This window comes from Coturnix japonica, chromosome 19, assembly GCF_001577835.2.
Source record: "Coturnix japonica isolate 7356 chromosome 19, Coturnix japonica 2.1, whole genome shotgun sequence".
Classification (NCBI taxonomy): Eukaryota; Metazoa; Chordata; class Aves; order Galliformes; family Phasianidae; genus Coturnix; species Coturnix japonica.
In genome coordinates, this window is record NC_029534.1 from 3,991,021 (window position 1) to 4,011,464 (window position 20,444).

A 20,444-nucleotide genomic window follows, 5' to 3' on the forward strand; every position below is an offset into this window, starting at 1 on the left:
GCGCGGTTGTGGAAGTGCCCGGATGCAGCGGGAGGAGGTGCTGCCGCCATATTTGCCCGGAGAGCAGCGAGCTGGTAGCTGCTGAGCCCCACAGACCCATCGGCTTCCATCCGCCCCGTACGCTCCCCGACGCCGCTCCGCCTGCAGGACATGGACGATCGGGAGGATCTCGTCTATCAGGCTAAGTTGGCCGAACAGGCTGAACGTTACGATGGTGAGCGGCGGCCGGGAAGGCCGTGAGAGGCCAAGGGGAGAGAGAGGGAGGGAGCGGCCACAAAATGGCGGCTGGGCGGGGGTGGGGGGGGCAGGGGCGGAGGAGGGGGGCGCCGACAAAATGGCGCCGGGGAGCGCCCCGAGGGCCGCGGAACCGGGGATGGGGGGCCCTGAATGAGCGGGCGGCCTCGGCCTGGGCGTGGCCCGCTACGGGGGGCGGTGGCGGCAGAAGCCGGGAAGAAAATGGCGGCCGCGAAGGGCGAGTCCTGGGGGGGGGAAGGGGGGAGCCGCCCCCGCCTCGGGGGTCCGACAAAGAGACCCCACTGCTTAGCGCCGTGCGGGCGGCTGTGGCGGTGCCGGGCGGCTCCTTAGTGCTGCGTTTCCCTCCGGCCGCGGCCCCGCGGAGCTCGGCGCTGTGGGGCTGAGCTCGGTTCGCCGCAGACAACGCCCCGCTCTCCGGAAGGTTCGTGCCGGCCCCTCGGGGGGGGCGATGCCGGAGGGACCCGAGGGAGCGGGATGGCGCTTCTCTTTCTCTCCCTTCGCTTTCCATTGGAGGCACGGCTCTCATTCACCCTGCAGCCGTCTGGCACTGCCCGTCATTACCTGAAGGAAGAACACATGCTTTCATTACACGCTGGAAATCATTACAGACCATTTTACGTTCCCACTTTGTCTCTTTTTTCCTCCCCCCCCCCTTCCCTCATTTGCCTTATGAAATTAGAGCTCTGATCCCTTTATATCTTGGGGAAAAAAAAGGGGCGGTGGGGAGGAGCTGGCAGCCCTGGATGGTATTTCTTGCCCCCAAAATGTCTGCCGTGTGACTGTTCCCTTCAAGGTGCTTTTCTTGCCTATAGAAGAAAGGGCCTTTAATTTTCTCAATGGGGTTGTTATTTCTGCCCTTAGATCTGTATTTCAAGTGGAAGAAAAGCCGGTGTGTGTGTAAAGGGTGGGAGTACAGTTAGGTTTCATTTAGAAGTGGGGAGATGCTTTGGGTCCTTTAATTGATCAGGGTTTTCACAGAGCAGGGAAGTCAGCTGGTGAGAATTAGGCTTTGTTCTCTGAGTTACTGCTTAGAAAACTTCTGATAATGGGATTCCAAAGCTGAGAAATACACCTTTTGGGGGAGGAAAACAGAAATGAAGGAGTAATTAAGACCATCTGCAGTGAATGTTCTGGTAGAAATGGGGTAGGAATAAGAATCGTACTGAGTGACAGCAGCCAGATAGTCTCCTTGTTGTAACTGCAGGGACTTGGGGGAAAAAACGTCCCCCAAAGCAGGTTTTGTGGGGTGACTTGTGCCCACCCCTTCAAGTAAGATGCAGCTCATAGTAGGAGAGCAACATCTGTGGGTACAAGTGGTTGAGGAGGGGGGTGTAGATTTGGGGTATCTTGGTTTTTTTGTCTCCTTAGGAGTGTGGGATGGGAAGGTGCATTGTTCTCATTGCTGCCATCTTCCACAAAGACCACAAATCCAGCAGTATTGGGGTGTGTGTGGGGGAGGGTTTGTTCACCTGGTACAGATGAGCCTCAGCGCAGGGGTGAGCTGTGGTTTGAATGGAACTCCAGGCTAAGGATGTTTGGGGGATACATCATCCTTTTGAGGTATAACTGATGCTTTCCTAGCTGAATGGGAAGTCACTTCTTTGGAAAGCAATCAGACCTTCCCTTATTGTAGAAATCTGCAGCACAGCCTGATTTCCTTATCAAAAAAGGTTGATAGAGATAGAAATGCCACACAAAGGCAGTCAGTGGGCTTCCAATCCCAATGCTCCAGTGGGTGTTTGAAGAATGAATTGCCTAGGTCAGAATTCAGAGGGCTTCTGTGTGGCTTCTGAGTGTTAATAAGAACACCCTCACTGAGGAGGTAATGATAATCATAGTGTTCTTATCTTTAAAGCAATATTGTGGGATTCAGACTTGCAGAATTTGTTGGCATGGAGTTGAATCAACAAATTTAAGGTGCATCCCTTAACTCTCCATGTTGTTCTATAGCTTTCCGCCTTTTTTTCTGTCCCTGGCCTGGAAAAATAAATACTGTAGGTACAGGTTTAGCATCTAATTCTGTATCGTTCAGTTGGAAGCAATTAAAAAGTGAAGAGTATATTCTCATTTACATGAAAGTAAGTGCTGAGGCTGCTCAATGTGAATGAAATGCTGTGGGGAAGTGAAGTGATGCTTAGTTTCATTCTTTAGTTTTACCTTTGAGATACATGATGGTGAGGTAATAGTGAATAACTTCCAGATACTACTGATGGTAAGTACTGGCTACAAATGTGCTGGAATAGAAACCTGTTCTGTGACTTGAATATGAATGTAAAATGACAATTTTTGATGTTTAATGTTAGGATAGCGTTACGTTCTGCCACATCTTTCTCAGTGAGGCTCAGCGTGCTGTGTGGTTAGAACAGCCATGGTCCATGGCATTTGAGGCAGCTTCTAAGGTAGGAATCTAATAAGTTTTTTGGGTTTTTTTTAGTTACATGACCCACTTAAGTTCTGAAGCCTTGCAGGCTGTGCCTGCCAGTTGTTGGGAATGTAGTTCTGTCTCTGTACAGCCCTTGGTGTATCGGCCCAGATTAAGAGGACAACTTTCTTAGGTGCCTCTGCAGTGTAAATAATGCTTAAAGCTGTGATCCCTAGAGATAGTAAGAGATTTGGGTGTCTGTCTTTACGGATCTACCCAGGCGTGTCATGACAGATCACAAAATGCCGGGCAGCCTACTTGTATTAGAGAAAGCTTTGTGACAAATCGTACTTGAGGAAAAAAAAAATCACATTTACCTGCACTTGATAGAACCACAGAATGGCCTGGGTTGAAAAGGACCACAATGATCATCTGGTTTCAACCCCCCCTGCTATGTACAGGGTCGCCACTGCCCAGAGCCACATCCAGCCTGGCCTTGAATGCCTGCAGGGATGGGGCATCCACAGCCTCCTCGGGCAACCTGTTCCAGTGCGTCACCACCCTGAGTGAAAACCCTTTGAGTTCCTTCAAAGATGGTTCCCAATTGCGTAATATATATAAAATGTCTTTTCTGGGAAACAACTGGAGTTGATAAAATTGCGTTGGTTTATGAAATCACTAACTCTTTACTTTCTCACATCAAAAGATTGTATGTATCTGCGTTCTCATGGACTGCTGAATGTCAAAACTAACTCTCTGTTGCAGAAGCTAGGTAGCACCTTTCTTCTCATCAGTAGAGAAGCATGCTAGGATAGAAGGTAAGCTCCGAGTGAATCCTGTGGGTGCTTCAGTCCTGCCAACAGATTTGTGCCACAGATCTTGAAATACATCATTTGAAGTTTACCCAGGGTGTAGCAGGTGAGGATAATAGCTCTGTTTACAGCTGGGAAGAAGATAATTGACAGCTCTCCTGATTCCCAGTACAGCAAGTCAACATGTAACTCCTGTGTTGCTATTAACTCATTGCCAGAGAAGCAAACCTTCCCTCTGAAGGCAACAAGGTGTGCACTGAATCCAAAATCTGAACATATTGTAGAATGAGTTGGCTCACAGTAGCAGGACTTGCAATTACAGCTTGCTGAAGAATCAAATTCTCACTTATGAGATAGATGAATGATTAAGTTGCTCATAATTTTCAGTTTGCAGTGGTCCTCTTTCAAGTAAATAATATAAATGCATCTGAGGGGTGTAATTCCCCTCTGCCCAGCAGAGCTGTGTGAGGACCTTTGATAATTTGCCTCTTGAAACGTCTGAGATACCAGAAGTGTTGAGCATCCAACCTTAGATGGCTCAGTGCCCTGCAGGAAGCCCACGTACTGGGTTAGTGTCCATTAACTTACTCAAGTTCTTGTATTAGGAGACTCTTAAGTAGCAGATCTCAGTCAAACTGAAATGTATGATGAGACTCAGTCCTTGTTTGCCTCTGCTTTCAATCTGACTCTTCTGTTAGTAGGAGTCCTCTGTCTTTTAGGAAGATACATCTTCCTAACTTGAAGATATAGAAATGACTTAGAAATCGTGTTGGTAGGTTGATTGTGCAGAAAATGCAACTGTTAGTTGAATTATTTGGTCTCGATCATCTATTTCTTCAAGAGCATTAATATGGGATTATGCTCTGTAGAACTGTGTAGTTCAGTCATACAATCAAACATTAGAACTGTCTGGGGTGCACCAACATTTAAGACCTTGGTTTCTTTTGGCTTGGATTCGGGGCTGATCATTGCAGTGAATAGGATGGTGCCTGCTGGTATCACATGGATCAGAGGGCTGCACGTCTGGAGAGAATGGAATCTATGGGCTGTAGTTCTCATGGTTACACATCACTTAATAGAGAAAACGTGTGCCATTATTTCTCCTGCTCTCTTTGGTCTTTATTGCTCTTAGCAATTTGCTGTGACTACTAAATTAGTATTGAATACTCTTTTATTCTGTATCGCTTACAAATGCTAACATGCTTCCTAGCACTGATCACCGTGTGGTTCCACTGGTGACCTTACTCTGCTTTGAACACTGAGCCTACATTCGTACCCCATTAGCTCTCTTTCATCCAGGTCTCCATTCAAGAGAGGATCTGATCTGTACCTGATAGCAGTAGAAATCCTTAAAGATCCTCCGATGAGGTGCCTTGGCAAATGCCGAGTGGTTTTTGTTGTCACTTCTATAAATCACTGACCTAGACTTCCATTTTCAGTCTGATGATAAAGCTGTCAGGTCGGTTCTGGTGTTGGTTGATATGCAGTGATTCTCCTTCCTAATCTGCTGTTAAATGTTGGTTTCTGTTTTGGAAAAGCTTTGTAATTCTTCTACAAAACGTGTAGTGTGTTGGCTGCTGCTCTTCCTTACAGAGGGATGCTCCAGATCCTGGATTGTTCAGTCTTTGGGAGATTGAGGAACAGAAAATACCTTGAGTGTCTTTTTTTCCCCCTGATAAAGAGGCATTCATTCTTTTGTTCTTTTGTTCTCTGTTTCCTCATCACTTGTGCCCTAATAGATGGCTATCAGTGCTGTGCTTCTCAACACTTATAAACTTCCCCCATTACTTTTTAGCGCACAGTAAATTAACTTTGTGGCTTTGTATGGGTCCATTAGCATTTAAAGCAAATGGCTCCATTTCTTGCACAAGCCTTGTCTGTTCTGGATGCTTCTCTGCTTCGTGATGGATTGCAGTCCACCCATAGAACTACAGTACTGCATTGTATTGTTCTTTTTTCCCCTGTGGTGCTTTCAAGGAACTGTGTTTTAGATCAGTTCCTTTGACTCGATATATCTATTTTTAAAGACATGGATACACCCTGAGCATTTATAAGTTTAGTTTTGGCTGTTCCTCTACCTTTTGGAAAAGGTGGAAAAACCTATAGTTATGCTTAAGGGCTTTAGAAAGCTTCATCGTGATTTACAGGCGCTCCAAACTCTGTATTTGGGGACTTAAAGCTGTAGTAATCTTCTTCCTCTTTAAAACAGAAGGCCTAGCCCCGAGGCACATCCCCCTTGGAGGTAGTAGCCCTTAGTATGGCAGCCCGGCTATTCCTTTGTGCTGCTCAGGCTGTGGTTGTGTCCCTGTGTGTCTTCCACAGCAGCACCAGCAGGAGCCAGCCATCATCCTGGCAGTGTTCAGCTGTAGGGACAGATAACTAATAGGTTTTGTTGGACTGTTGTGGAAGCGTAGGCAGTGTTGTGTCTCACTGAAATGCTTTCCCCCCCCCCCCCCATAAAATACATAAATGGTATTACCTGCTCAGTCAGAAATGTTCATTTGTTAAAATACTTCTCAAAAACAGCCCATGGCAGAGGCCTGGGGAAGGATTGAAGTCAATAGATATCCAGAATATTCTCCTATCTTCTCAATTCATACTCTGGGGATTTCCTGCTCTGATTGTGGCATGATGTGGCAGTGGCTTAATAAGGTGACAGCCACAAGGCTGGAACTTAACCACTTAATGACGAGCTCTTTTTGAATCCATGTGATGCTGCTGCTTCTGTAATGCAGCGTTAACATCTTCAGCTGAGGTGTGCAGTGGGTTATCATTGCTGCCATAATCCTTCTTACTGAGATGTAATCTCAGACTTGTACTTTGTCGTGAATCGTCTCCAAGCTTTTCATCTCTGCGTAGGATCTTCCAGACAGCTGAAGCTGCACCTAGAATATCAAATACTTGTTCTGCTTGTGGGTGTGTGTCTTTGTATAGAATATTTCTTAGTCTAGAATAAGGCTGGTTTTTTTTCCAGTTGGTGAATGTACAGGTGTGATTTCCTGCTCCTTTTTCAATGATGTAGGAGCCAATAAACTTGCTGTACGTGTTTTTCACCTCTGTGCTCCTGGAGCAGTTAATTATCTACGTATGTCACACTGATGTATAAAGAGATACAAAGGTTTAGACAGTACAAGTTTGGGTGAAGGGTGGCGGTCACATTCAAAGATCTTCAGAGTGATGGTGGATGCCTGGAAATGAGCATGAAAGATGAGCACAGCATCACCACCTCCCCTGTTATCTGCATTACTTTCTAGGGGGTATTTCTTCTGCTCATGAACTCATATGACTCCTTTCATTTCAAGGAGTGAAAGGAGGGCTGTGCAGTCACAGCTACGGGTTCATCGCTGAAGCTGTGGCACAGTTTCAATTACTTTTCTTATCTGAGGGCAGTTAAACATTAAGCTAAAATACAAGCCTTATGGTTCTTGCTGGAGCTTGGCACAGATATCCAACTAGCTGGGACTGCGAGTCTTCATTCGTGTTGGTCGTCCTTCACAAGAGCAAACACTGTGGCAGGCAGACTGCCTTGAATGTACTTGAATGCTGCATAAGTAACATGAAAATCTGAGAACATAACTCATGATTTAAGGAAAAAAAGATCAAAGTTTTGAGATGATTTGAATAGATGGATGGGTCACCCTTTAGGAAAGAAATCCTAGAGCATGCACTGTTCAAGTTGTTTGCTGTAACTATATAGCACTGCTTTTAGGTTAGTTTAAATTATGAGACTGTGTACTTACACTAAGTATATTTAAAGAGCAGTTTAGGATGACTTTCTGAAATCTTCATCAAAAAGAGTTCATTTTAAATTGTAGGGTGTGGAAAACACTTACCCAAGTATCACTTATTGTTACTTCATGAGCTGGAGCAGCAGAATGTACTGGTAGAGGTAGGGCTGTTTTTTACTCCTGATGAGAACAGAGCTGCTATTAAATTGTCCTGCATATGTGGCAACCTGCTGGAGACTGATAACACCATTCCTGCAAGGGAGAAAATTGAGGCTGTAGTTCTATTACTGAAATGGCTTCTTTCCTGTGAAGGTGATGAGTTTGGGCACCTGATGGGGGAAGGGAAAGACAATTCAGATTCACTTGCATCTTCTTTCTTACTGCCATTATGCAGCAGAACATGTGAAGGTTTGGGGGTAGGGGAGGATGAGGATGTGAGGTAGATAGGGTTAGGGGCTGCAGGGGGCTCAGTCTTGCTCGTTAATGGCTTTCCTGTCTGTGGGGTTCTCATCTGCTCTAGAAGCTGAAAGGTAAAGGTTGAATGAGTGAAGCACTTGTTAGCAGGAGGTAACGTAGGGCTTCCGGGTATCTCAGACTAAGCTCTCTCAGCAGATATGTAATAATTTCAGCCTTTATGTTTCTGTTAGGTCATAGGAAATCATAATGTGATGAGGTAATGAAAGGATTAAAACCTTTAAGTAATTTAGGTTTTTACTTTCACTGGGACGTAGAAAAGCTGTATTTAGTAATCATTTTTTTTTTTTCACCTGAGGTTTGGGAGTCTTTTCTAAACGGTTTAATCTATAAATACAAATTACATTTACTGTGTTATTTTTCCAGTGCAAATAGTTGCTTGGCATGGCTGGGTGGTGCTGCTCTGCTTATCCTCAGGAGGACTCTCCTGTCACTTCTCCAAGCAGTTGATTTTTCTTCTGGTGGTTTCCTCGTGGAACTTCAACTTGCTTCCATAACGACAGTGTTCTTTCTGCTTTGCTTCTATGGAATCCTTCTGCTAAGCTGGTTTTGTTTGTGTCTCAAACTGTCTTGAAGGAATGTTTTGGGTACCCTTGTCAAATGCATTTGAAAGAGCATCAGGTAGTTCTTTGTGTATGTGCTCGCTGACTTGTTTGGAGCATTCCTCTATAAAAGCAAGGTGTAACTGGATGAAAGGAGGAGGGAGCCTATTTTGACAAGTTATCATTAATGCGCTGCTTCTCGTGAATGGTTTGAAAGATGCTTTAATACTGAGAATAACTGCGTGACCTTTTCTTCCTAGAAATGGTTGAATCAATGAAGAAAGTGGCTGGAATGGATGTGGAGTTGACAGTGGAAGAAAGAAACCTGCTTTCTGTTGCATATAAAAACGTGATTGGAGCCAGAAGAGCTTCCTGGAGAATAATCAGCAGCATTGAACAGAAAGAAGAAAACAAAGGAGGAGAAGATAAATTAAAAATGATTCGGGAATATCGGCAAATGGTAAGATGTAGTTGGTGCTGTAGTGTAGTGCCATTTAGCTAAGAAGATCTGGACTCTGGGTTTGTTACCATTAAGTTTAAGCACTCTTGTGTTTGTAGGAACAGGGAATATTAAGATATTCTGGACGTCTCAACTGTGAAACTTAGATGTATAATGAGCTGTAGGGCCTTGCTATTTTCTCCCTTCAGAAAGGGGGGAAGAATAGATGGAAATAACTGAATGGTGAGTCTAGTCAGCCTGTGCAGCTTTACCTAAAATGGAGAACTTGGAGTGAGCTGAGCCTTTCATCAGTGAGGGCTAATGAAACTGTTGGCTATTAGAACAGTGAGCTGTTCCCTGCCCCCCCAACCCTGGCCTCCTTAAGTGATGGTTTAATGTGGAGCAGACACTCTCATGTAGAATTGAAGTCCTACGCATTTCTGCAGAGACTTCAGATCCATCACTGCAGGATAAGTGCCTCCACGTTTCCCATCTTCACTCTCACAGAAACAGTGGAGTGTCTCTTTTAACTACCTGGCACTGATTCATATGCTGCCAATGGGAACGATGTTGGCTTGGGACTCCTTTCTGAAGAATGGCTCTGGACTGTTCTCTTTTGACTCATAGCATTTTGTTTGCTCTGTGGAATTGTTCAAGTTCTGAGTTTCTAATTTTATGCTGGCGTGCTGATGGGGTGCAGCTCTGCCAGTTACATACAGTCCCAAATACCATTTCTTGATGGGTATCTAAAATCTTCCAAGCAGAGCATATAAATTAAGACAGTATCATTTGTCTTAAACCTCATGCTTTGGGGTTTTTTTGCTTAACATTTTGTAGGCAGTTACTATCTTTTCCAGGGATCCTTTAATAGTGAAAAGACTTTTTATAGTCCTTCCAGAGACAATGAAGAAACACTGTTCTGCATCTCTTTTTAAAGCAAGAAAATGCTGTGCAGAATGGACTGGTGAGCAAGAACTATACACACATACACTCCTCAGAGTAGTGTATTGAGATAAATGTACAGGCCATGTAGAATGCACTGCTATACAACAGTACTTCCATGTGTTAAATTCTTCAAGGGAAGAGCCATCACAGGTCCTTTGGGTGCTGTGAGCTTTAAGTGGAAGAATGCTGTGGGGAGCACAGGAGTGCATTTCCATGGTGAAGAAAGAGTAGATGTGTCTGCCTGCCTGGCCTGAGTGCTCCAAGAGGCTCGTGCTGTTGGCTGTAGCTGAAGACCGAGTCTTGTTTGTAGCTACTGGAAGACTGTTTTATATGTGGAGAGCATTAATTGGATTGTTAAGGCAGAATTTGAGCACTGAGGGCCTAAAGAACATACACAAAGGTTTGGGTCCAGCTTCTCTTTTGCTGCTGACATGAGAGCTGCAGAACTGCCCTGCTGTCATACTCAGTGCTTGGGGGAGCAGATAAGGTCTGGAGAGTTGGGGTTATTTTGCTTACTGCCTGCCATGTCAACAAATACACGCTGTTGCTGCATTCCTGATTTTGAGCTGAATCTTGTTAAGAGATCCTTCCCATGCTTGTGAGACTCTGAGGAAGGAGAGGGGGAAAAAAAGTGCTTTTTCAGGGACAGGCCATGTTTAAGGTCCTGGGGAGTGGAGAGAAGCGTTGTCAGTGGAGAAATCTTCCCCTGTCACCAGAACCAGCGGTGGGTTTGCACAGCTAGAAATTGCTGCGTGAGCTGAAATAAAAGATGTAGCTTATGGGCAAGTGATGGATGTTTTTTTGTCTGTATTGGTATTTGTTCCAGTTTAACACTTTGGTTGTGTTCAAACTCCGCAGACTTTTAAGTTCTTGCCAGTATTACTTGGGGAAGATCTCAAGGGCTGATGGTGTGAGATGTTAAGGCGGATGAAGCAGAGCACATCGTAGCCGTGCGGAAAAAATGCTGCCTGTGTGATTCCTGCATTTTTTTGGATGTGTGGCCATGTGGATGGATGTGCAGAAGTGGAGCTCGTGGCTCCATTACATCTCTGTGCATGAGAACACAGGCTTTCTCAGCTTGCCCTTGAGCGGATGAAGCCGTGTTCATTTGCAGATGATGCAGCTCACGTCCTTGCTCTAAGAGCAAATCCCTTCGCTAATAGCATAGGACAAGTATTCACCTTCCCCTTAAGGTCTGTATTTACATGTGTTTCTAGTGCTTGTGCTTAACAAGCTGAGCTTGTGGGAAGCTGCCAGGCCACCTTCACCTCTTCATGCATCACATCAGGCTGTGTTGATGCCCTCTTCATTTTTCAGGGGCACAAGGAGGAAGGCAGCTCACAGGCTTCAGCAGCTGCTGCCGATTGCATTGGTTTCATGTTGCATCCCAGTTAGGAGGCACAGCTCTTCTGTGGGCTAAATACTGAATTGGGGCAAGGAATTAGTGCGGGCCCCGACCACCTGGTGGCTTCCAGTCAGTTTCTTTGTTAAAATCACTAGGTGGTTAAAGGGCTTTGTACCTGCAGAGCTGAGAACACAATCAAATCTGCTTAATCCAGCACTGCTACTAAAACAGAGGCACAGTGGATTGTGGCTGCACACGTACTGGGATGAGCCTTCTCATATGGCTCATATTTTATGAGGGGGGGCTGGGGGGCATAGTTCTCTTAGTGTTTTGTTCTTAACTCAGTTTGTATGAAAGCTTCTAAGTTTTAAAGCCTGATCAGGGTATGTACATCACCCTTATCAGCAGCTGATCTCTGGTAACTCGTGTGAGTGATCCTTGAAACACAGCTGAAAAAGATCTGAGATGAAATGGAAGTTTGTACATGTATGGTTTAACAAAAGAAGATTAGAAACTGATTTAATTCTTTGCAGTTTTGCTGAAGATCTCTGCAAAAGAAGTCATTGAGAAAGAGGATCAAGAGGAAAGAAGTTTGCAGGAACTGACTGCTGGCAAAGGTTTTATAGCTTTAGTAGCACAAGAATATATGAAGTAGATACTTCAAGTGACCATATTTCAGCAACTTCCTTAAGCATTAATATAGCATTTAACTCCCCACTTGAATGTTAGGGCATCCCAACATTGTTTACATATGACATTTACCATAGATGAATTTACCTGAAGGAGCTTTTCCATGTCTGTTCAGTAACTTGGTGCAATTTGGAATGTGCCAGTTTAACTTCCTTTAGATCTGCAGCATTACAGCTCTTGATGCTGGGTGTGGGTACAGACAGCGATGGTTTGGAGCTTTGTAGTGATTTGGCACAGTAAGAGCATCCTTATGTGAAAGGAAACTGCATGGGTGGAGGGGTGAGAAGGGCAGCGAGCTGGTGGGGCTGCCCTGTGATGTGAGATGTGCAGCTCCTGGTTCATTGAAGCTGATGTTGATGCCTTCCCTTGAAAACCTCTGCTCTATGGAACCTAACAGTGGTTTGAGCTGCATTTGTCTCTAGCTGTTGCTATGTAAGTTAATGCTAAATTGTGAGAGCAGCAGTGGGTTGCCGTGTACTTTGCCAACCCCTCCTACTGTGAGTAATGAGGAGTGCTTGGAACAAATCTGTTGTGGGCAATGCTGATGTGCAAAGACAGTTTTTAGGTGGTTTCTCTTGAAGGTGCTTCACTTCTTTGCTTTCAGGTGTGACATTTCCTATGGTAGAAACCAACCTTATAACCTTTGTTTTATGTTCTAAATCAGGAAGGAAAAGTGATGTGACCATTTCCAACTGTGGCCATTAAAGTCTCATATAAGACTATATACCGGCTTTCCTTTGTTGCTGACCTTGCTGTTAATGGTTTCTGCTGTGCTTTGCTTATTTTATTGCCTGCTTCTGAAGTTTGTATTTTTTCTGGACTTTTTCCTTCTGTCTGTGATGTTTTTTGATCTGTTGTTGCAGGATTTGTGTTGTAGGGTTCTCTGTGTCCCAAGTGAGCAGTGAAAACCTGTTGTGAACGTATAGCTTAACCCCAAGGGTGAGAGGGAGTTGAGCCTACCTCTCTTAATTGCATTCAAATTGTTCCCCTTCACCATGACCACTTTAGGACAGCCTTCTGGGCTCAAACATGTGAGGCACTGGTTGTGCAAGTCTTGCAGTAAGGAATTACTGCTGAGACAGACGTAATGCAACTGTCCAGCAAGATGTTTTCCAGGGAATTTGGGATTCCATTATTAGGTTATGCGTTTCATCATCCATCAGTTCTCGCCTCCGTGTCCCAGCTGATTGCCCTGTGCTGTTATTGTTTAATGTACCTGTGGACAGCTGAATCTTTTTATTCTGTTTTTTCTCATCTTCCCCCTCCTTGGATTTTTTTGTCACCTGTTTGATATTATTTTTGGAGCAGCCTTTAAGTCTCAGTGCTGACCTTGCCTCATTGTGGTTATTTTTCTTTTTAGGTTGAGACTGAACTGAAGTTAATCTGTTGTGACATTCTGGATGTACTGGACAAACACCTCATTCCAGCAGCTAACACTGGCGAGTCCAAGGTTTTCTATTACAAAATGTAAGTGTTGCCATGTGAGGTGAGGACTTCATGTTGTAGCTGGAATAGATAACAAGAATACAGTAACTATAAATGGTTGTTTTTTTCTGCGTGGTGAAGGCCAGTAATTTCTCCCTAGAGGAGGGCAGCTCAATGTGTGCAGTGAATATCCCATTGTCTGCACTTGGGCTGTTGGTGGCAGACAGGAGCTCGAGGCCAGTTCAGAATGAGATGGTCGGAGCTTCTCAGGAGCTGTTGTTCATTCTTTGAGATAATACAAGGATCTCATCTCTGCTTTGATATTTACATGTATGAACTGTGACCATACAGTCTTGAAGTGATCTTTATCTGTAAATGATCCCATCTATTTGAAGTATATTGTGGGTTATTTTTAAACCTGCAAAAAAATTTACTATTAGATGAGGTACTTGTACAGCTGCATAGGTGGGTAATGGGGAAGCCAATACTGTGATTTCTGTACCAGAGCAACAGAAATTTAATGCAAACCTTTCCCTGCTTGGTGATTTGAAACTCTCTGAGGTACTGAAGCACTGTTGTCTGGACAGTAATTCAGCAGTAACATCCCTTAATGTGTAAATGTATAAAATAAGTTTTGGAAGTAAGCAGTTTTTGTGGCTGAGTGTGGAAGTAAGGACTAACTTCTTGTTCTGCTTTTGCTTTCAGGAAGGGGGACTACCATAGGTATCTGGCTGAGTTTGCCACAGGAAATGACAGGAAGGAGGCTGCAGAGAACAGCTTGGTGGCTTACAAGGCTGCTAGTGATATTGCAATGACAGAACTCCCACCAACACATCCTATCCGCCTAGGTCTAGCTCTTAACTTCTCTGTATTCTACTATGAAATTCTTAATTCTCCTGATCGTGCCTGCAGGTAACTGAGAAGATGGGGGGGATTTTCTGTGCATGCTCAACAAGCTGAGTGTGATCCCCAGTTGGGTGTGATGTCTTTTAACTCAGAAATACTGGGTTGGCTTCTTCTTTTGTCTTTGATTGAGGTTAAGTCATGTTAATAGCTTTCAGCTTTTCCTTTTCAGCCCGCATGCATTTGTTTATCTGAAAGTAGATTACTGGAGAAGCAGAATAGCATTAACTTTGAGTCAGTGAACCAATGGCAGCCTGACAGCTTGCATGTTAACTCTGTGCATGTCCGTGTCCTGCAAGAAGTGTGAGGTAACTGAGCTCGCCTCTTGCTGTTGGCTCTTACACAAGTCTTATACAACGTGTGAGAGGTCATGGGCACAGAAATGAGTGACATCTTCAGAACTGTGATCTCATCTGTCTTCAGGGATTTAGTTTGTGTGGGCATAAAAACAAGGAACAAGGCAAATGGTGCGTTTCAGTCCTATCACTGCAGGTTAGGTGAGTGCTTTCTTAAAGCTTTTAGCAAACAGCAGAGCTGCAGGGTGTAGTAATGTTGAAGGAGACACAGATTGAGTCAGTACTGTTGTTAGGCACACAAAGCAGTCAGTTTGGAAGAAAAAAGATTGATAGAGGCTGTGTTGTCATACCGCCAACTAGAAGATGGGTGCTCTGAGTAATAGGTTTGTGTAGGCTTCTGAATTCCCTTTCCTAGTTTACGCTAAATGGGTTTTATTCTGTGCTTACAGGTTGGCGAAAGCAGCTTTTGATGATGCTATTGCAGAACTGGATACGCTGAGTGAAGAAAGCTATAAGGACTCTACACTTATCATGCAGTTGTTACGTGATAACCTGACACTATGGACTTCAGACATGCAGGGTGATGGTAAGTGAGCTCAGCTCTGAACTGCTGCGTCTCCTCATTCCTGCCCAGAACACATTCAGAAATATTTAGCTCATGAATGGCAGCAGTAAAAACACCAACAAGGAAACTTCTTCAGTTTCACACTTGAAGGTGTGAGATTATTAACACTGTAAAAAGCAGTGGCTTAATTAGCCTGTTGGTCTTCCAGTTCCCCTTTGAACCAGATGTGAATTTCCAGTTCAGGAGGCAGTATTGTGAGTGGTCTGATACCCTCCTCTCAGGTCACTTCTGATATTTGGATGTTTGAAAAGCTTTTCCTTCTTGAAGTGCTCCCAGCAGATGTTCAGCTCCTGCCTCCACAGGGGGCATGGCCAGAGCAGATGCTGTTTGTGTCCCCAGCACGGGCAGGGAGTGCTGCTTACCAACATCTGACGGTTATTTGGTGTTTTAAGGAGGCTGTTTCCTCTTAGACTTTGGTCTAAGTGCCAGGTGTAAATTACTTTGTTTGCCTTGTCTCACATACTGGCAGTTTAAACTCAGCTTTATCCAGAAAGGGAGAACTTGTGCTTTTTTGTTTTAAAAAATAATAATAATTGTTTTAGAATGAAGCTTTTAAAGCTGTTCCTTCTCTTAAGGTAAAAGAAGAACGTGAGTCCTGTTTGAAGTGTATTACACACTTAGATACTCAGAGGTCTGAAACATTCCAGCTTGACTTCAGATACTTAATAAAAGCTGTAGGATGCTTATTGAAGATATAACTTACACCATGGGGGCTGTCAGAGGGCTTCTTTTCCCAGTACTGTGTCCCCTCAGAAAGCAGCTGTAGCATTGCAGACTTCTTACTTGATACCATGTGGATGCTACAGTTAAAACGTTACCCCCATTTCTTTGGGCTTATGTGTGGGTGGCTTAGTGTGGACACTGCTCTGACACTGCAGTGCTACGAGGTGCCTCCCTTGCTGTGGTTGCATTTGGAAGCTTCAGCACAGCTAACAAGGCTGGATGGCTGATGTGAGGTAGCAGCATTGGAACATCTTCCAGAAGCAGCCTTTATTTGCACGTGAGCTGCCTGACATCTCATTGCCTACCACAGACATTTAATGAGACTGTTTGCAGAGTTTCTTTACGTGCCTTTTTCACATAATCCCCATCCACATTTCCCATATCATCATTAGCTCTGCAGTGTAGAAAACCAGTGATTTTGTTGTTCCTGAAGCATTTAAGAGCAGCATCGTTACTGTTCATGATGCATTCCAGCAGGACAGTGATTGCAGAGCTGCAAACACTGCAGAACTGCTTAAAACTTAAAAGAATACAATGTTTGAGTGATGAGTGCACACGTAGGTGCAAAGCTGTGCTGTCCTTATGGCATTCAGTAGGTGCACTGAGTGCGTTTGAAGCAGTTACATCCAGAACTCAGTGTCCCCAAATGGGCCAGAGCCTTTGAGTTCTGGAATGGAGTGTTACTCAGCAGCTGCACCTTTTCACCTCATGTACCAGTCTGAACCGTGCCACAAACAAGCTGTTTAGTTTACTTCAATGCTCCTGATGTCATCTTCATATGATTCCTATTCTCCCCTTCTTTCCTGCCGTATAGATTCCTAAAGGAAAGTCCAACTGTTCTTTTCCTAAAAAGTCTACTTTGTAAGTCCTCTCTGTGGCTCACTGAGCTTTGCAGCGTCAGTTTTCCTCTGACCACTAATCATGCTTGCCTCTGTCACTGTTTTGCTGCTGACAAACTGCTTGTATCTTGGGCTCATTCCAGGGCTAAGCCATGTTCTGATCTCTGACCTGTTGCTCAGGTCTGATACATGTAACTGAGTTCCAGCATAACCCCAGAGTTTGGGAATTTGAGCTGCATTCCTGGGTGGAATATTAAGACTATTTAGGCATGAAAAGTACTTCCACTATTGCCTGTGACAGGACTATCTGCTTAAGTGCATTGGCAAGAGCATGCTCAGATCTTCTAATCATCTTCTTTGGGTAGGGCCTTGGCATTCTTCAGTTAAACAGCCTGTTTCTGTAGTTCTCTATGTAAATTACGATGTTGTTGGACACCATGTAGCCTCCATTGACAGAGTGTCAGGGACTGGAAGGAACCTCAGAAGATCATTTGGTCCAACCCCCTGCTGGAGCATGAAGCCACCTCTTCCAGAACCTGCCTGGTGGTAATGCTGAATCTGGATGTGCTCTGAGCAGGTGGTCTGATAACGTACTGAAAGTCATCTCTCATCTGAGTGCATTTAGTTGCAAATCATATTAGGTTTTGGACGGTTCTTGTTTACGTGCCTTTAGGGCAGTGCTGTGTCACTTGGCTGGGGATAATTGTGAAGAAAGCATTTGTTCAGCTTCCTGTCTGTTGGCTGAACGGTGCCTGTAGTGGGGCCCTATCTGCAGTGTGGTAACCTCTCCCTGTTATAGCAGAGCTTTGCAGATCACATTGCATGCACCTCCCCTGGGGCAGCTGCAGTACAACAGAAACCTCCTGCCTGAGCCCTTCTGGATGGGCTTCCATTGCACTGCATGTTGCAGCCTGGTTGGATGGGTCCAAACCAGCTGTGTTTTCATAAAGCATTCTTGATAAACTCAAGCCCAGGATTTCTTGTCACATTGGGTTTTGCAGCAGGGAAGGGCATTGACGTGCCATCAGTGCAGTACTGTAAACTGGACTGCAGTCAGTTGCAGTTGTTGACGTTGAGTGGACTTGGGCAAGAAAACACATTGGTGTTCTTCATTGTTTTTGGTGCACAGTTTGTGGCAGCTGGTTGATGTCCTCAGCAATCCCTAGAGTAGGAATGAGGCTCCATAGGAAGGTATGCTGTGGTTAAAGGATGTGGACCTACAGCTGTTTTGTCCTGGCTGTTCATCTCCTGATCAACATCAGGGCTGATCACACGCAGCCTCAGCTCTCAGGGGTGGTGGTTCATGGTCTGTCCTTGCAGCACAGAGCTGTGATGGTTTGTGCTGCAGTTACACTGTGAAGTGTGACCAGTTGGTTCCAAGGCTCGATGTCCATGGAAGCGCTTCGCTCCTGATCTGGCTGTTACGAGTGTGTGTGTTGTTCATGCAAGTGTGAGCGAGTGTGTAAATGCATGAAACTATTAATCTTAGACGCTTGTTAAGGCTTTCCTCAGGTCTCATGTTTAGAATCTAACTTCTGCCTTCTGAATGCCTCCGTAGGTGAAGAACAGAATAAAGAAGCGCTGCAGGATGTGGAAGATGAAAACCAGTGAGACACAAAGGCCAACAAGAGAACCCATCTCTGACCACCCTTCCCCCTCCCCACAAAAACCCTCAGTGTCACTCTGAGAACCACCAAATCTGACTTTTACATTGGATCTCAGAATTTAGGTTCCTGCCCCGCTGGGTTTCTTTATTTTTATTTGGTTTATTTTTGGTTTTTTTTTTGTTTTGGTTTTTTTTTTGGTTTATTTTTTTACACAGTTTAAAAGTTCTTAAAGGCAAGAGTGAATTTCTGTGGATTTTACTGGTGCCAGCTTTTAGTTTCCTTAAGACACTAACAGGACTTGCATCAAGGCTCGTTCAGCATTACTGTGTTGTCTCCTGCCAGCCGCAGTGGCGGCCATTAGAAGTGGAAGTGACACCTGGAGGCTGTTATTATTTAGGGGAGGTTCCTTGTCCCAAGGTAGCGCGTTGGTGGCATTTTTCTTTCTTTTTCTAATCGTTCAAACGGAGTTTTATACCAATGTTTAATCTTAATTGGATGTGTAGCTTGGAGTCCCAGGTTGCATTGGGACGTCTATTGGAGCGGGGTTACCGTAATAACAAAAAGAAATAAGGAAAACAAACCTTCCAAACTGCTGAGATGCGGCTGAAAAACACGGTGCTGGTAACAGTTCAACAATCCGTGGCTGCTCATTCTTGCCTGTTCTTTACTTTTCCTCCAAGCAGGTTAGCATTGAAGGTGGCATTGATAAGCCTGCATGCGTGTTCAATATGTTTTCTTTTCTTCCCCCCCCTGCCCCCCCCTCCCCATCTCCCTTCGCTCGCTCAACCTCTTTTGTTCAGTATGTGTAACTTGAAGCTAATTTGTACTACTGGATATCTGACTGGAGCCACAGATACAGAATCTGTATTGTTCTTACTGAAACACAGCATGGAATTAACATTAAACTTAAATAAAACAAACCTAAATTAAAAATGCCAAATATTACTATGACTTTCTTTTCTATTACTTCAGCAAGAATAATTTTCTTCTGTTGCTTTGAATAGGAACATTTGGGACAGGGAGGAAGAGAGAGAGAGAGAGGAATAACAGCTGTTTTCCTTGTGAGATAAGTTGAGACTTACAGGTGAGCCTGGATGCCTTGGGAGGACTCGGAGCTGTTCCACACCACTTGGTCAGGTTTTCTTCCATCTCTATGCACAGAGCACTGTTGGTGTTTCTCTTGCTTGCCCCTATAGGATGATTCTTCCTGTTCAGTTGAGTGGAGGAAGGGAAACATGTCACTGTAGAGTCTGATGTGAGGAGCTGAAGGCCTGGGATCTTGTAGGGCTGCTCTGCTCTGTGTGGTAGAAGGCAGCAGGAATTCTGCCCATGAGGTGTGTGTAAAGCAGGAAGATCATCCCCATCCCTCCCAAAATCAAACATGTGAAACAGCTTCTATGGTAAAGACAAGTTTCCTTCATAAAAATTTATTTAGTGTAGTCTTGAGATTATATAATAGCGTATACAGCATTGATAGTATATACACTATATAGCATATACAATATATGGTGTATATGTAGTACAGTGTATACAGCATTCCAGGCCTGGGGCAGTGTTCAGCAACTGTATAATGTCAGAAACATGAGATGGAGCTGATGGTTCTGTCAGTGGCAGCGTGTTTGGTTATGTGTTTATCTGGGGCTTAGTGGGGCTGCTGGAGCTACAGCAGCAGGATGGGGTGGCACATGGAGGATCTCTAAGGCAGATTGAGTGCAGAACACACTGCTGGAGGTCTGGGACTTGGAAATGGAAGCTGGAGCTGTGACACAGCTGCCCACCATGGGGCTGATTGGGTTTGTTGGAGCCCTGCAGGCTCAGGGGTAGCACAGTGCTGACAGCTCAAGGCCATTGCTTCCCCATTAAGGCAGTTGTGAGAGTTGTTGATAAACATCGCAGCTCTACTGCGAGAACTCCAACTTCCAGTTATCCCGGATAACTTTAGGTGGGGAGCAGTAGTTGTGGGGCAGGTGCTGCTCAGAGCCAGATGGGCTGCGTTGGGAAGGGCACATGTGCACAGGCTGGGGCTGCAGGTTGCATTTACAGCCCAGAGGTGCACAAAGAAGTGCTGACCTCTGCAGTTTGTGTTCCTTAGGTTCTGTTTGGATGCAGTTCTGATACTGCAGTATAAAAACATGGCTGTGCTGCCAGAAATGGGAGAGGAGGCTGCAAAAAGAAAAGCTGCTGTATCCAGATGAGTTGGTGATGTGATGGGTTCATCAGGTTAATACAGTCTGTTCATAAACTTAAAAACAACAGAAATTCCAAATCTAAAACATACGTTTCCACATCAGTGCCGTTTCTTGTAGTAAATCTCTCATATTCAGCTATAAAGTATTTACAGGGTTGGGGTTTTTTTTACTCATTTACACGATATGGCTTTAATATTGTAACATAAAGCATTGCGACATCTCAAAATCATCCATCAAACACTCTG

General features: G+C 44.6%; 2 protein-coding genes across 9 annotated transcripts in view; one reads left to right on the forward strand and one right to left on the reverse strand.

Moving 5' to 3' along the window:
- The first annotated feature begins 13 nt into the window (after positions 1-13).
- YWHAE (tyrosine 3-monooxygenase/tryptophan 5-monooxygenase activation protein epsilon) lies at positions 14-18,950 on the forward strand. 2 transcript variants are annotated; one of them, XM_015880463.2, is made up of 7 exons: positions 14-214; positions 8,434-8,633; positions 12,953-13,059; positions 13,723-13,929; positions 14,666-14,802; positions 16,379-16,425; positions 17,962-18,037. In XM_015880463.2, the coding sequence occupies exons 1-6, from the start codon at positions 151-153 to the stop codon at positions 16,384-16,386; spliced, it is 723 nt and encodes a 240-aa protein (XP_015735949.1). In that variant the 5' UTR covers positions 14-150; the 3' UTR covers positions 16,387-16,425; positions 17,962-18,037. The 2 variants fall into 2 exon arrangements, with proteins under 2 accessions (XP_015735949.1, XP_015735948.1); XM_015880462.2 differs by lacking the exon at positions 16,379-16,425 and having other exon boundaries at positions 17,962-18,950.
- The window catches only part of MYO1C (myosin IC), a 49,763-nt gene continuing 47,526 nt past the window's right edge, over positions 18,208-20,444 (reverse strand). For all 7 annotated transcript variants that reach the window (XM_032448479.1, XM_032448483.1, XM_032448480.1 and 4 more), the window contains one exon: positions 18,208-19,307. In XM_032448479.1, the coding sequence (XP_032304370.1) occupies positions 19,089-19,307 (219 nt within the window). In that variant the 3' untranslated portion in view covers positions 18,208-19,088. The remainder of the gene's footprint in view (positions 19,308-20,444) is intronic.

What these genes read in the sequence shown, in the direction of transcription:
- YWHAE (XM_015880462.2), top strand. Translation starts at nt 151, where the DNA reads ATGGACGATCGGGAGGATCTCGTCTATCAGGCTAAGTTGGCCGAACAG. An exon ending in ACAGGCTGAACGTTACGATG is followed by an intron (nt 215 to 8,433) that starts GTGAGCGGCGGC and finishes TTTTCTTCCTAG; the next exon opens with AAATGGTTGAATCAATGAAG. An exon ending in AAGGTTTTCTATTACAAAAT is followed by an intron (nt 13,060 to 13,722) that starts GTAAGTGTTGCC and finishes TTTTGCTTTCAG; the next exon opens with GAAGGGGGACTACCATAGGT.